This window comes from Salmo trutta, chromosome 39, assembly GCF_901001165.1.
Source record: "Salmo trutta chromosome 39, fSalTru1.1, whole genome shotgun sequence".
NCBI classification, from domain to species: domain Eukaryota; kingdom Metazoa; phylum Chordata; class Actinopteri; order Salmoniformes; family Salmonidae; genus Salmo; species Salmo trutta.
Window position 1 is genome coordinate 9,825,480 of NC_042995.1, and position 16,685 is coordinate 9,842,164.

The 16,685-nt window shown below is 40.7% G+C and overlaps 2 protein-coding genes across 7 annotated transcripts in view; one reads left to right on the top strand and one right to left on the bottom strand.

Annotated features, from left to right (window-relative positions):
- Nucleotides 1-16,685, top strand: part of LOC115179515 (zinc finger protein OZF) — a 919,448-nt gene that overhangs the window by 40,894 nt on the left and 861,869 nt on the right. The gene's annotated exons all lie outside the window — the stretch shown is intronic.
- Nucleotides 6,421-16,685, bottom strand: part of LOC115179511 (zinc finger protein 665) — a 514,676-nt gene continuing 504,411 nt past the window's right edge. For all 6 annotated transcript variants that reach the window (XM_029741106.1, XM_029741103.1, XM_029741105.1 and 3 more), the window contains one exon: nt 6,421-8,740. In XM_029741106.1, coding sequence (XP_029596966.1) covers nt 7,404-8,740 — 1,337 coding nt within the window. In that variant the 3' untranslated portion in view covers nt 6,421-7,403. The remainder of the gene's footprint in view (nt 8,741-16,685) is intronic.

The following is a 16,685-nucleotide window of genomic DNA, read 5'->3' on the forward strand; positions in this document are numbered from 1 at the left end:
ACTAAACATAGAATACATGAAAATCAAACAGTGCCCAAACACCCCGGAATACTTAAATCAAATGCCCCTTCAACAAACACACCACCCCGAACCACATAAAACGAATACCCTCTGCCACGTCCTGGCCAAACTACAATAACAATTAACCCTTATACTGGTGTCGTGACGTTGTATTAGTTAATGTGACGACTGCTGCTCATCGAATGATTAACGGTTTATAATTGCGTGATTAAATGAATTAAGCAATGAATCAAGCAATTATTAACTCATTAACCTGGGGCACCATGGGAACATTGTTTTGATTGAGTTTCTATTTCCCAAATTAACTCAAAGGATATCAGAATATCGATTACAACAGTCGCTAAATTAATCAATTTCCTCTACAGTCTCATAATCTGAACGTCGTACAATCCGGGAATCTGCACGGACCCGGGCTTTACCACTGAATTTACCACACCAATCTTAGTTGATTATTTATTGACTAGCAAGCTAAAAGGATGATAAAAATACACATACACAAAACACATTCTAGCTATTGATTAGGACTTAGTATAACGGGCCAACACACTATGGCGCTTGTTACCCAAAATGGGGATTTTAAAGAGAGAGAAACAAAGGAAGTACACGAGAGAAATATACATTTGGGTTCATTTGTCAGCCATGCTTATTTAACTAGCCTTGCCCCGAACTGCCGCTCTTATGGGTCAGAATATAATGATGTAATTACGTGTTGGAGGTCTCAGGTGGGAAGCTCCGCGTGGGTCGTTTAGGCTTCTAAATGACGCACTTCTCCGGCGCAACTCTCTGGTTGTCCTCACGATGTCAGTGTCCTTCTTGGCTAAATGGTCTGATCCCTCACCCTTGATCTGAAAGGGGTCTTCTGAGGACAGACAGCTCTGTAGCTCAGAGCTCACAGCTTCGGCCCGAACGGGGTCGATACCACGATTCAATGGAGAGTGGAGGCTGGGTGGTTCGGCTTGAATTCACCCGCTTAGACACAGCTACTTGTCCGTAGCTCGTGTAGAAAAATATTTCTTTGTCTTCAACCTTGTGTTTCGTTTTGGGGTTCGTCGACTTTGTTAGACCTTAGCTGCAGCTTGGGGTCAATAGTCTTCTATGTTAATTCTTCACTCTCCTGTCTTATACCCTCGGGTCAGAAGTGGGTGTAACCGCCTTTAGGGCAATTCTCTGGGCGGACCAAGTAAAGGGGGCAAGGCTTAGATTTGGCTAAAAATCCGATTTTAGACACTAACTTCACATTTCATCTTTACCAAAACATTCTGTTTGATTTGGATATTTTCCAAACAGCGTACAATGTATAAACATCAGGCATATACTGGGAAAACTCTTAAAGGTACAATGTTTTCATAATAACGTCATCTCTTAACCTTTAAAAACAAATACAAAAGTTACATACATTTTAATATTCCACTTTTCGTCATAACCACCATTGTGGCTGACGGAAACCATTGTTCCAAAGTCCCTTTATTGCATGTTTAATGTTCTGAGGCCAGTTCTCCATTGTTAGGACAAAGGAATTTCTCTGTGGCCTAAGTTTATTATGGGCATGAGGTGTCATAAAACCCCCACATCTTCAGACCCCTAGATCTCTCCTCCTCTGTTGGGGGTTTGGGAGATAATCTGTAGGGTGGTGGTCTCCTGTACCCTGACCTGATCAGGACAGTCATGACACTGGCCAGGACGTGACACCGATAAAAATCTTTCATTCTTAAATAGTTTGGTCTCAGCCACTATTAGATCTTGTTTCCAGACAGAGTGAAGAAGATATTCAGAGAAAAAGCAGTTTCAAGAGATTTCATTTTCCAAAACATTTAACATCCAAAAGTGCCCGTATTTGCAAAATCAACCATATGTTTTAAAAGAACAGGTAGGCCGCTGCGACCTGTATGCTCTCATTGGCTGGCCCTCGCTTCATATTCGTTGCCAAACCCACTGGCTCCAGGTCATCTATAACTCTTTGCCAGGTAAAGCCCCGCCTTATCTCAGCTCACTGGTCACCATAGCAGCACCCACCCATAACACGCGCTCCAGCAGGTATATCTCACTGGTCTAGGCTATTTGTTAACAGCTTAATTATGTTCTGGCCCACAGACTAGCTACAAGTGTCATGCCCTGATCTGTTTCACCTGTTCTTGTGCTTGTCTCCACCCTCCTCCAGGTGTTGCCCATCTTCCCCACTTATCCCCTGGGTATGTATACCTGTGTTTTCTGTCTGTCTGTGACAATGTGTCTTGTTTGTTCAACCCTACCAGCGGTTTGTGTCTCAACTCCTGCTTTTTCCAGTCTCTTTTCTCGCCCTCCTGGTTTTGACCCCTGCCCGTCCTGACTCCGAGCCCGCCTGCCTGACCACTCTGCCTGCCTGCTGTCCTGTACCTTATACCAACCTTTACTGACCTCTACCGATTATCGACCTCTGCCTGATCTGACCCTGGGCCTGCCTGCTGTCCTGTACCTTTGGCTTTACTCTGGATTACCGACCTCTGCCTGACCTGACCCTGGGCTTGCCTGCCATCCTGTACCTTGGCCCCACTACTCTGGATTATCGACCCCAGCCTACCTTGACCTGTCGTTTGCCTGCTCCTGTTGTTACAATAAACATTGTTACTTCTACACAGTCTGCACTTGGGTCTTACCTGAAACCTGATAACAAGTTAGGCAACAAATTGACTGGAGGCCAAACCTAATTGCCAACCCCCATTGTAAATTCAATCTCCCCCTTCATCATCAAACAGATCATTAAAACATGTGGATATAGGGCTAAACTTGAAGGACTCATTGTCTCTGTGAATTTAAATTATGTTCCCCACCAGTGACCTCAGAAGAGGAAACAACGATACAATGTAGTCTAACAACATCGCTCTCAAACAGCACAGATGTGAGATGTGTTTCACTGTAGAAGCACTGGTCCTCTTACATTTTAATTCCAGGTTGCATACAGTGGGGGGGGAAAAGTATTTGATCCCCTGCTGAATTTGTACGTTTGCCCACTGACAAAGAAAGTATCAGTCTATAATTTTAATGGTAAGTTTATTTGAACAGTGAGAGACAGAATAACAACAAAAATATCCAGAAAAACGCATGTCAAAAATGTTATTTACGTTTACGTCATTTAGCAGACACTCTTAAAGGGATTGCTCCTACCGCAGCGTGTTACCTGTAAAAAAGACACCTGTCCACAGAAGCAATCAATCAGATTCCAAACTCTCCACCATGGCCAAGACCAAAGAGCTGTCCAAGGATGTCAGGGACAAGATTGTAGACCTACACAAGGCTGGAATGGGCTACAAGACCATCGCCAAGCAGCTTGGTGAGAAGGTGACAACATTTGGTGTGATTTTTTGCAAATTGAAGAAACACAAGGAACTGTCAATATCCCTCGGCCTGGGGCTCCATGCAAGATCTCACCTCGTTGAGTTGCAATGATCATGAGAACGGTGAGGAATCAGCCCAGAACTACACGGGAGGATCTTGTCAATGATCTCAAGGCAGCTGGGACCATAGTCACCAAGAAAACAATTGGTAACACACTACACCGTGAAGGACTGAAATCCTGCAGCGCCCGCAAGGTCCCCCTGCTCAAGAATACATATACATGCCCGTCTGAAGTCTGCCAATGAACATCTGAATGACTCCGAGGACAACTGGGGAAAGTGTTGTAGTCAGATGAGACCAAAATGGAGCTCGTTGACATCAACTCAACTCGCCGTGTTTGGAGGAGGAGGAATGCTGCATATGACCCCAAGAACACCTTCTCCACCGTCAAACATGGAGGTGGAAACACTATGCTTTGTGGGTGTTTTTCTGCTAAGGGGACAGGACAACTTCACCGCATCAAAGGGACAATGGATGTGGCCATGTACCGTCAAATCTTGGGTGAAAACCTCCTTCCCTCAGCCAGGTTATTGAAAATGGGTCATGGATGGGTATTCCAGCATGACAATGACCCAAAACACACGGCCAAGGCAACAAAGGAGTGGCTCAAGAAGAAGCACATTAAGGTCCTGGAGTGGCCTAGCCAGTCTCCAGACCTTAATCCCATAGAAAATCTGTGGAGGGAGCTGAAGGTTCGAGTTGCCAAACGTCAGCCTCGAAACCTTAATGACTTGGAGAAGATCTGCAAAGAGGAGTGGGACAAAATTCCTCCTGAGATGTGTGCAAACCTGGTGGCCAACTACAAGAAACGTCTGACCTCTGTGATTGCCAACAAGGGTTTTGCCACCAAGTACTAAGTCATGTTTTGCAGAGGGGTCAAATACTTATTTCCCTCATTAAAATGCAAATCATTTTATAACATTTTGACATGTGTTTTTCTGGATTTTTTTGTTGTTATTCTGTCTCTCACTGTTCAAATAAACCTACTATTAAAATTATAGACTGATCATTTCTTTGTAAGTGGGCAAACGTACAAAATCAGCAGGGGATCAAATACTTTCCCCCCCACTGTATTACAATATTTAAGGAAATATCAGATGGTCTGCTCTGACCATAACAGTCACACCAAGCATAGGGTTGGTTGGTATAAGATTGAAATGGGTAAATAATGTACCCGTGAAAACCCTATGAAATAGCTCCCCAATACCATCTGATGTATATATTTAATGTATTACATGAATGGTGACCACAGCCCTTCCAACAATACATTTAAATAACATTTTACTGTGATTGTCTCCACCCTGCTGCATGTATTCTATGTATTCCATTTCAAATGTGTCTCCCAGTGCTGCTTTACTTCCAGGCTATTATGACACATCTGGCAGTTTCTTCTATGTTCCTAGGTCTAGTACAATAAAAAACATATCGTTTTTTGGTCACTACCATTCCACAAAAATACCATGCTATATATTTTTCATTGTACTACAATCGTACATTTTAGTACAGTTCTTCACATCGGAGTGCTGCTGCATGTCCATTGCATCTCTTGACCATCTCGGGCGGTCCGGGCACAATGCACAAAGGTCAAGGCGGCTCTCCACTTCCCTCCAGTAGTTATTTAACAAGCCTGATAACACATCTCTCCTGACAGACACAAGCAAAAACTCTTGTATAAATGTAGCAGCCTATACACCTAATCATTAGTGATCTGACATGCTGTATTGCATGGAAACTGTAGGCTACTAACAACAGCAGCTACATAGTCTAGCCTACTATGGTCCTGTACCTCTGGCCAGGGTAAACAAAGAGGTAATGTTGTGTATTGTATATACAGTATTTCACTTCAGTTTATTTAATTTAATTATACACAAGAGGAAAAAAGTGGTTAAATTAATGTACAAACATTTTTCATTACATTTATGTCATTTAGTATATGCTCTTACACAGAGCAATTTACAGGACAAATAAGAGTTAATTGGCTTGCTCAAGTGCACAATGCCAGATTATTCACCTAGTCGGCTCAGGATTCAAACCAGCAACCTTTCAGTTACTGGGCCAACACTCTTAACCGCTAGGCTACCTGCCACCAGATCAATTAACTTCAATACAGTTATTCAAATACATTCATCATCAATGACTAAAATAATGAATCTAGTATTAAAATACAATTTAATAAATTCATAGCCTGTTTACCATTTAACAAAAGTTTAGTAATATAAAATAATCCACCCAAAAGAATACAAAAAACTGATCATCGCACCATCTTTATCTGATCTACACGGAGTGTACAAAACATTAGAAACATATTATTGAGTTGCACACCCCTCTGTCCGCAGAAAAGCCTACATTTGTCAGGACATGGACTGTCCAAGGTGTTGAGAGCCTTCCACAGGGATGCTGGCCCATGTTGACTCCAATGCTTCCTACAAGTTGGCTGGGAGTGGATCTACTCCGAATAGCTTGTTCCATCTCCTCCCACAGATGCACAATTGGATTGAGATCTGGTGACTCGGCAGGCCACCGCAGTAAGCTGAATTCACTGTAATGTTCTTGGAACCATTCCTGGACAAGCCATGTGGCATGGGGCATAATCCTGCTGAAAAAATCTATTTGCAGATCGATACACTGCCGCCATGAAGGGATGCACCTGATTGGCAATGATGTTTAGATATTGTGGTGAAATTATTGTAATCAAAAGGAGAGCCTTTTACATTTCTTCAAAACAATCAAACTTTATTATTTAATTACTGCAATATAAAAACACAATTGTGCCATCTGGTTTGCTTAAAAACCTCTTAAGGATCATACCCTTTAAAAAAAAAAAAAAAAAAACACCTAAAATGACATACCCAAATCTAACTGCCGGTAGCTCAGCACCTGAAGCAAAGATATGCATATTCTTGATACCATTTGAAAGGAAACACTTAAGTTTGTGGAAATGTGAAATTAATGTAGGAGAATATAACACAATAGATCTGGTACAAGATAATACAAACAAACAAACAACTGTTTTTCTTTTTCATCATCTTTGAAATGCAAGAGAAAGTCAATACTTTCAGATAGGAGTCTAGGTGTAATTTATATTTTTGTCCACCAGATGGAAGCAGTGTGCACAGTTTGACTGATGCAGTGAAGAATCACATTACTGCACCATATCAAGTCTGCCAGGAGTTTGCCAAAACGTCCCGAATTGGTCAATTGATACATGTGTGTACATAACTATAGAGAAAATATACAAATGCTATGGTAATAAAAAATGTAAGATTACACACTCAGGAATGTCATACACGATGGATCATTAGCTTACACACTAACTTTCACACATCTAGATGGCTGGGCAGGGTGGGTGTGGTGCTAGAGACAGCAGGGGTTCAAAATGTAGAACGCAGTTCCTACATTTGAACAAGAAAATAGATTTTAATCAAACAAAACTATATTACATTTTATCTATGGGACCCTGAGGATGACAAATCAGAGCAAGATTACTGAATGTAAGTACATTATTTACCTTCAGAGGTGAAGGTATCAAACCAGTTGGCGTGATACAAGTTGTTGTTGTACACGCTCCTCAAACAATAGCAAGGTATTTTTCAATGTAATAGCTACTGTTAATTGGACACTGCAGTTAGATTAACAAGAATTTAAGCTTGTCAATGTCCTGGAAAGTTGGCTGTTGAATACAAGGTCATTCTAGTCACATTAGCGCAAGTTAGCAACAACCGTCCGGTTTAGGGACACCCATCCCATAGAGATGAATTTAAGGAATTTGAAATGATTCATACTTTTACTTTGGATACTTAAGTATATTTTAGCTATTACATTTACTTTTGATACATAAATATATTTACAACCAAAAACTTTTAGACTTACACTAAAGTAGTATTTTACTTGGTGACTTTCACTTGAGTTACTCTTGCCACATTAGGAGAATAAGTAAGGCTTCTCTCCTGTGTCTGCTCTCTGATAACCTTTTAGCTCAGCTGTGTTTTAAAACATTTTATACAGTCAGATCAGTGGTAAGGCTTCTCTCCTTTATGTTTACCTTGGTGTCTTTTTAACTGGCCCATTTGAGAGAAACTCGTTCCACAGTCAGAGCAGGAGTAAGACTTCTCTCCTGAATGTAAACGTTCATGTGTTTTTAAGTTGCCCAGTACAGAAAAACTCTTTCCACAGTCAGAGCAGGAGTAAGGCTTCTCTCCTGTGTGTGTTCTCTGATGAATATTTAGCTCAGTTGATGTTGTGAAGCATTTTCCACAGTCAGAGCAGGAGTAAGGCTTCACTCCTGTATGTAAATGTTCATGTATTTTTAAGTTGCCCAGTACAGAGAAACTCTTTCCACAGTCAGAGCAGGAGTAAGGCTTCACTCCTGTGTGTGTTCTCTGATGAACCTTTAGCTCTGTTGATGTTGTGAAGCATTTTCCACAGTCAGAGCAGGAGTAAGGCTTCACTCCTGTATGCATACGTTCATGTGTTTTTAAGTTGCCCATTACAGAGAAACTCTTTCCACAGTCAGAGCAGGAGTAAGGCTTCTCTCCTGTGTGTGTTCTCTGATGAATATTTAGCTCAGTTGATGTTGTGAAGCATTTTCCACAGTCAGAGCAGGAGTAAGGCTTCACTCCTGTATGTATAAGTTCATGTGTTTTTAAGAGGCCCAGTCGAGAGAAACTCTTCCCACAGTCAGAGCAGGAGTAAGGCTTCTCTTCTGTGTGTGTACTCTGATGAACTTTAAGATGAGTTGATGTTGTGAAGCATTTTCCACAGTCAGAGCAGTAGTAAGGCTTCACTCCTGTATGTATATGTTCATGTCTTTTTAAGTGGCCCAGTTGAGAGAAAATCTTTCCACAGTCAGAGCAGGAGTAAGGCTTCACTCCTGTATGTATACGTTCATGTGTTTTTAAGTTGCCCATTACAGAGAAACTCTTCCCACAGTCAGAACAGGAGTAAGGCTTTTCACCTGTATGTATAAGTTGGTGTGTTTTTAAGGTATTGAGTCGAGAGAAACTCGCCCCACAGTCAGAGCAGGAGTAAGGCTTCTCTCCTGTATGTATTCGCTGGTGATATTTTAAGTTGTTCTGTTTAGAGAAACTCTTTCCACAGTCAGAGCAGAAGTAAGGCTTCTCTCCAGTGTGCACTCTCTGATGAACTGTCAGAACCCCTGATGTTGTGAATCTCTTCCCACAGTCAGTACAGGAATAGGGATTCTCTCCTGTGTGTATTTTTAGGTGTGTTTTTAGCTTTGATAGAATTGGGAAAATCTCCTCACAATGTGGGCAGTGGTGAGACCTCTTAGCTCTGTGATCTTCCTGCTGTTGCTCTCTGGATGTAGAGAATGTCTCAACATGGTCTCCTGTGTGAACAGAAGAACCAGTCAGTTGGTGTGATATACCAACTTATTACATCAGAAGTTGTCACAAAGTGCTTAACAGAAACCCATCCTGAAATCCCCAATAGCAAGCAATTCAGATGTAGATGTAAAAGCACAGTGGCCACGAAAACCCCCCTAGAAAATAGGAACCTTGGAAGAAACAGAGAGGAACCAGGCCCAAAGGGGTGGCCAGTCCTCTTCTGGCTGTACCGGGTGACATATTTATTCATATCAGTAGTCTGTACAACACAAAAGGGGAATTAAACTATTCTAAAAGTGGGTAAGAGTCCTCCACTCACTATCACAAGGGTTAGTAACTACACAGACTCATTTCATAGATCTTTAAAACACTGGCAGTTTGTCTACATCCCTTCTTTAGTCTACTCTATGATCACTCCAGATAGCCCAGTGAATAAAACAAATGCTGGCAATACTGGTGACAAACCATGCAAGTGTCAGTAGAATGAAATAACATCTACCTTCTCATTGAAACAGTTCTACTCCAACTTTTCATGCACAGTGGGAAGTTGGAATGAATAACACAAACTTAGTTAGATTGAACCTGTTCTTACCATGAGAAACAGATTTCCCAATCTTCTCCTCCTCTTCTTCATCTATAATGTTGACATTCAGCTCCAGTGTTTGACTGCAGTCTTCCAGCTTCACTGATGCCATCTCTGGACCCTGCAGTGCAAACTGGGTCCCACTGTCACAATCAGGACCCAGTGACTGTAGGTTTGGACTCAGTGTGGAAGGAGAGAGGCAGGCTGGGTTTGTCCTCACTGTTGATGTTACCGGCCTCAGACCTAAATTTAGTCGTCCTGTAGTAACAATGAGAAACAGACAAAAAGTGACTGTCTTGACAGTTCCGGCACTTTCTTTATTCTCTAAAAATATATGATATTTCTTCTTGTTCAATTATCTAATTCAGTGCTTGACTTGGACTGAAATAGGTACCGGTACTGTTTATATTTAGGTGCAGGAGCTCCACAATACTGTTGAGATTATATTCTATTAGAGGAACATGAGCTCAACATTACTTAATTCAAATTAGACAAAGTACACATTTTAAATTAGTCTACACAACGTAAGTTAACTTAATCTATAGTAGATTTCCCAAATTCAGATAAATGCATAAATTACAAAAAACATTTAGTACAAGGTTGCAGTTTGTTTTAAGCAGCACTATGTACTATTTTCCTGAATAACCTTGTTTTCGCTGTGTTATTTCAATCAAAAATCAATTTGTATTTCCCGTTCAAATAATATAATTTATATGAATATTAGTACACATGTAGGAAACTGATAATCATTAAATTAAGCTTCAAACCTGTAGCGCGACCGTGAAATTGTCTCTCTGCACCAGCACTGAAGTCCATTGGCACAGACAGAGTGGGCGCCGCCATTTTACCAGCTCGTGAATTTTACACAAAACCAATAACATGCACAACGAACTCAGAAATCTCAAATAAATTGATTATTTATGAAATGACCTTGAGAAAATAATGTACATCCCTTCAGACAAACCCAAAGTTTCTAGCTATGTGACTTGTAAAACAGTTTATCACGTTCTTCAGTTCGTTTTACACAAAAATAACACATCAAACCTTTACCAAACGTGATAATAGTTGTGTTATCTAGCATGGAATGACATGTTCTTTCTTTATTAGGAAGTTTTGACCTACTATTCCATACCTGTAGTAATAAATAGAAACGGACACAAAGGTTGTCTTCTAGACATTCTTAGTGCTTTCTTTATTCTGAAGAATGATGCCTGCCTGCATGGAACTTCCTTTTCCCCCACAACCACAGTGCAGCCACAGATAGAACAATGAGACAGATATTTCACAGGATGTAGAAATGTGAAGCATCTGCTTAGCGTTTCCACTCACTACCAAATATGATAAATATGATAATAGTTGTGTTATTTAGCATGGAATGACATGACAATAGCAAATATGGTAGTGAGAGGAAGCCCACTGGCAGGCAGTGGGAGAAGATGGATTTTGGCCGACATTCTGCAGATGTTCTAATCGATGAAACATATGATTTTAATATAGTTTTCTGTTCCCAAAACTAAAATCTGTTGTGAACAGAGTGGACAAAGTTTTGTAGACTTTACCCGTTGCAACAATTTTATCACGTTGTTTAGAAGGAACACAAATGTAGTTATTGCACACGAGCGCATCAAAGGAGCCGTTCCCAAACAGAAATATGCAGATGTGTGCTAGAACGCGCCAATAAGATCTCGCTGACTCGTGCTTGGCCCTGCCCACTCTGACTCATCTCTTGCCATTGGAAACGACCGGCTGTGGTCCATCTTGGTTTGGCACAACCGTCCATGCATTCAGGGATCCTTGGGATGGCTCTACCACATTATATGAGAAGGGCGGCGCTTAATTTGAGCCGGATCCTCCAGCACCTCTCAGTTTTGTAGTCTTTCGTTCCGGAACCCATTCGAAAAGATCAGGTAGGCTACCTTGTGGCATGAACAATTATTTCCACTGTTTGCAAGGTAAAAATCCTATTAAAACGAGAGTAATTACATTTGGATTCCTCTGTAATTGTCATGCCCCCTAAAAAACGTAATGTGAAGAAATGCCTGACCTTCTAAGAATGTATTAATGTTGGGCCGCCCCAGGTTTATGGTTTGTGCAACATTGTAGCCTATTTAGACCAAGGCGTGGCCATTGCTGTGGTGAGAGAGAAGCACGCCTGTATCTCTCACAGAACTAAAATGAGATTCACTTTCTATGATCTCTCTCCCTCTCTGTGCTGTTATAGACATGAGCCAGCAACTCATCTCTCCAGCATTGCACTTCATTTATTTCCTAATAGAATAATAGCTGTGGGAAGTGTGTTGAGGTGCTGCAGCACTCTGCAGTCTGTTCAGAAAGAAATGAAATAATTCCCAAAACTACACCAGGAGTATTTAGCTACAGAGGATCAATAGATAATTTAAATAAAATAGCCTAGCTGTGGATTGTGTGTAGCCAAATCACAAGGCATGTCTACAGTCAAGAACATGTGGCAAATCTGTCAGTGACCAGCATGCAGCCAAAACAGGCCTTTAGCAATATTTCTAATACAGTCACTGGAAAACACAGGTTGTAAAGCAAATGGATCCTGCTGAAAATAAAATACTAATCTGTCTGTATGTTACCAAGTTCTCAACTTCTAAATAGGTCTATTGAGCGAACAGCATGTTTTACAAAGTAAAGCAAGAGAGAGATGAGCTTTTGGCCGGTGAGTGAGCTGCACATCATTGGGTGAGTCAGTGAAACTGAAAAGCTTGTTAAGGACTATAACTTCCTCCTCGTATTGTACAATGTGTTTCTCCTCACACCTGGCCTAGGCTATTGATGGATTAGAGACAAGGTCGTTTTTATTGATCTCAGCGTCAAAGTAGCCTGTCATTTTGGTCATTGGTGAGGTGTTAAAAAAGATTCTCAGAAAGTCTCCAGTCATCTAAAATGATGTAGAATTGCATGAAATCCATTTATAAAAGGTCATATTTTTCCACAGGTCTGCAGTTGGGCATACTGCCAGATTCTCTAAAACAACAGTGGAGGCTGCTTATGGTAGAAAAATGAACATTAAAATCTCAGGCAACAGCTCTGGTGGAAATTCCTGCAGTCAGCTTGCCAATTGCATGCTCCCTCAAAACTTGAGACATCTGTGGAATTGTTTTGTGTGACAAAACAGCCCAATTTTGAGTGGCATTTTTGTATTTGCATTAATTAGGGATCCCCATTAGCTGCTGCCAAGGTACCTACTCAGCTCCTCTTGTCCCCAGCACAAGGTGCATCTGTGTAATGATGATCATGCTATTTAATCAGCTTCTTGATATGACACACCTGTTCGGTGGATGGATTATCTTGGCAAAAGAGAAATGCTCACTAACAGGTATGTAAACAAATGTGTGCAGAAATTTGGAACATTTCTGGGATCTTTTATTTCCCCTCATGAAACATGGGACCAACTCTTTACATGTTGCATTTATATGTTTGTTCAGTGTATACAGTATGTAAAAAAAATCTAACTATCAATAACAAAATTAATTCAAATCAGCCAAAAACCATAAAACTATTCAATTAAATCAGCCAGCTTTTCAGTTCTAATCAGGTGCCTACACAGGCTGAGAAGGATCCTGTAAGAGCAGAACATTATCTGGTGACAGTAGTCCTTGTAGTCTTGGAGGCCCAAAAACTTCTCAACTGCAGATATAATGATGTCCAGCTTCTTGGACTTCTTGTGCAGTACAATTCATAACTGTGGCTATAAATGCTACAAAATCCACCTTTTCACAATAAGTGTATCCATATCACTTGATTGACGTAAAACATTTGCAACTGGTTGTGGTGCATCCACCACCATATCTTCTTCAGAACTGTGGCCTCTTGCCCCTATAACTCTTCACCACCTCCACATAGGAGATTTGCTGTACAGTCCTGATCCTTGACACCTCAACCTCTTTCACCCTAACAGGGCACTCTGGGAATTCAGGAATATGACCCCCTCCACAGTTGCAACATTCACATACTTTTCAATAACATATTCCTTCTGTCTGCAAACACTTGACATGTGGCCAAACCTTTAAAATGTCTTGCTTTGGGTCGGGTTTTACACCAACTCTCTTATGGAGTACCTTATATATCCCAGCTTTACATAGGGTGGTAGATACTCTTCATCAAACATCAATAATAGAGATGAACTTTGCTCCTTTTTCACATTCTCCATACGGGTCAAGTGATGTGCACTTTCGTCCTTCTTTGGGATTTGATTGGAGGATCGCATCCAACTTTCAGCTAGATACACCTCCACCTACTGTACTGTTGTGAGGGATTTCACAGCCTACATACATTCAATTCATAGATATAGTAATTAATACAGAGATGCCTTGCCAACTATTAGCCCTCAAAAAAAAATGTGATGAATGTTCTTGATTCGTTCAGGAGATTGTGACCTCCTCCTCAGACCAATTGTCAGTACGCCCGGAACATTGTTCTGGGAACCAAAAGGGATATCTCAGTTTCAAAGTCTCAGCTTGGAAAGAAGAAGCCTCGTGAGGTACTGGTTGATCACATGCAGGAACCAAACGTTAATGATTAATTAATTATGACTAATGAATAATCTAAATCATTCAAATATAACTTGTCTTTCTAAGAAGTGTATATATATATATATATATATATATAACTCTATATAAAAATAACTATATATATATATATTATATATAACTCTCTCATATATATATATATATATAGAGAGAGAGAGAGAGAGAGTTATTTATATATATATTTACACACACAGTTGAAGTTGGGAGTTTACATACACTTAGGTTGGAGTCATTAAAACTTGTTTTTCAATCACCCCACAAATTTCTTGTTAACAAACTATAATTTTGGCAAGTTAGGACATCTACTTCCTAACAGGGAAATGGTTCCAATCCTTTTTCCACCATTCACTTTTCCCATAGAGGATTTTAGAAACACTTAAAATAAGGGCTGTGTTTCGTGTAGGCTTACCCTGGCGTGACGTTTTGAAAACCGTGTAAATCTCTCTAGGACAAGGTGAGGTATCAATATAGTCACCTGTATTTACCAACCACAAAAATGAAATGTTAATTAGCTGCTAATGTGGCTATCATAAAGAACTACAAATGCCATGATGATCTGGACAAGGCTGTCCGAATCGAGGCAAAGGTAAGGATCTCTGGGTTAACTAATGTTAGCTAAATTTAGTAATGAATAAATAGGCTACATTTATTTAAATGGACAATTCTGTGAAATGTCTTGAGCAAGTTTTAAATTGACACAATACCTGTTAGCAAAGGTGTGCGCTAGAGATGACGTTCAAGAGCTTGCAGTGATTTGTTGTTTTCCATGATGTCTACTTTTATGCTAATTGGGTTCAAGTCTGGGCTCTGGCTGGGCCACTCAAGGACATTCAGAGACTTGTCCCGAAGCCACTCCTGCGTTGTCCTGGCTGTGTGCTTAGGGTCGTCGTCCTGTTGGAAGGTGAACCGTCACCCCAGTATGAGGTCCTGAGTGCTCTGGAGCAGGTTTTCATCAAGGATCTCTGTACTTTGCGCCGTTCATCTTTCAATCGATTCCGACTAGTCTCCCAGTCTCTGCTGCTGAAAAACATCCCCACAGCATGATGCTGCCACCACCATACTATACTGTAGGGATGGTGCCAGGATGCCTCAAGACGTGACGCTTGGCATTCAGGCCAAAGAGTTCAATCTTGGTTTCATCAGACCAGAGAATCTTGTTTCCCATGGTCTGAGAGTCTTTTAGGCACCTTTTGGCAAAGTCCAAGCGGGCTGTCATGTGCCTTTTATTGAGGAGTGGCTTCCGTCTGGGCACTCTACCATAAAGGCCTGATTGGTGGAGTGCTGCAGAGATGGTTGTCCTTCTGGAAGGTTCTCCCATCGCCAAAGAGGAAGTCTGGAGCTCTGTCAGAGTGACCATCGGCTTCTTGGTCACCTCCCTGACCAAGGCTCTTCTCCCCCGATATCTCAGTTTGGCCGGGCGGCCAGCTCTAAAAAAAAGTATTGGTGGTTCCAAACTTTTTAAGAATGATGGAGGCCTTCGATCATATCCTTGGACTAAAATGATTGCACATGATGTTCGGCTTGCACACTAACATCATGTGCAAAGGGCCTTTGGGTAACGAAGCACATATTCAACGGTATCCCTTTTCCTTACATAGGCTGTTCATTTCTGATCTTTGATACTTTTTGTAGTTTATAAACGTATCATGGTATACTACATTAACGCTATATGTGAGGGCCATTTTGTTACTTGGTAGCTACTAGCTAAAGACCCTGTGTTGTGGATCATCTACAACTATTTTGGACTGTCCATACTATAACGTTAGTCTCAGGCTTCACTAACTAGCGTTACTGTTTTAGGTGGAGCTATTCTTTGCTACTTTTCAAACAAATACTATGTGATATTTCACATATCTTTCTAGATATGCCTTTTGTTTTGATATTTCACATAACATCTAGCAAGATATGCCTTTAGTTTTGTTCGTGAGGAGTAATGGCCGAGAGAAGGCTGGAGACATTTTGTTTTGTGTCGCTTAGGTTAGACTGCTCCCTTTAATGGATCAGTCGTCCACCAGGCTACACTCTATGATTAGGGGGAGGTGGGAGAGGAAGTGTTGGGTGTCTCAGTTAAGGAGATAGTGGAATGGTACTAACAGTGTTTTACTGTTAGGATAGATGTATTTTTTGTTTGTTCCAACAGATCTTTACATATTTTTCTCACTACAAAATATTCCTGCATTCCTTGTGGTTACTAAACATATTTTAGACATGTCTTTATGCTATAGCTTATTCCATGTTTACAGCTTGGTTAAACGACTTCAAATGCAAAACTGAAATGTACTTTGTGGAATGTTTGTGGAGTTTGTAAACTATTCAAGTTTAAACAGGTTATTACTAGGCTTAACAACTTCATCTATTGTGATCCTAGTAGAAACTCACTTGTTGAAGGCTGAGCTACTGAAAGTATGCAGGAGATGGCAAGTAATAGCATCCTGTTTCTCCTCTCATTCTCATGATGTTATGGTTTTAATTCACAATCTGTTCTGTTTCAAGTGGATAATATTATAACTGATACATCTGGTAGATACATTTTCATACAGGGAACTCTTTTGAATGAGCATATTCATCTGGTTAATGTTTATGGTCCTAATGATGAAATCAAAAATTATTTGAGAATTTATTTCTACTGATAACCAGGAAGAAAGGTTAAGTTCTAATGGCAGAGAATATTATTTGATCCTCATCTAGATTGTTCCTCTGGGTTTAGACATTGTTCTATAGGGATACAAAACGAGTAAAAATACCCTCTAGATGGCGTTTGTATCCCAGATGGTTACAGGACCAAGACTTCATACATTACGTTGGAGT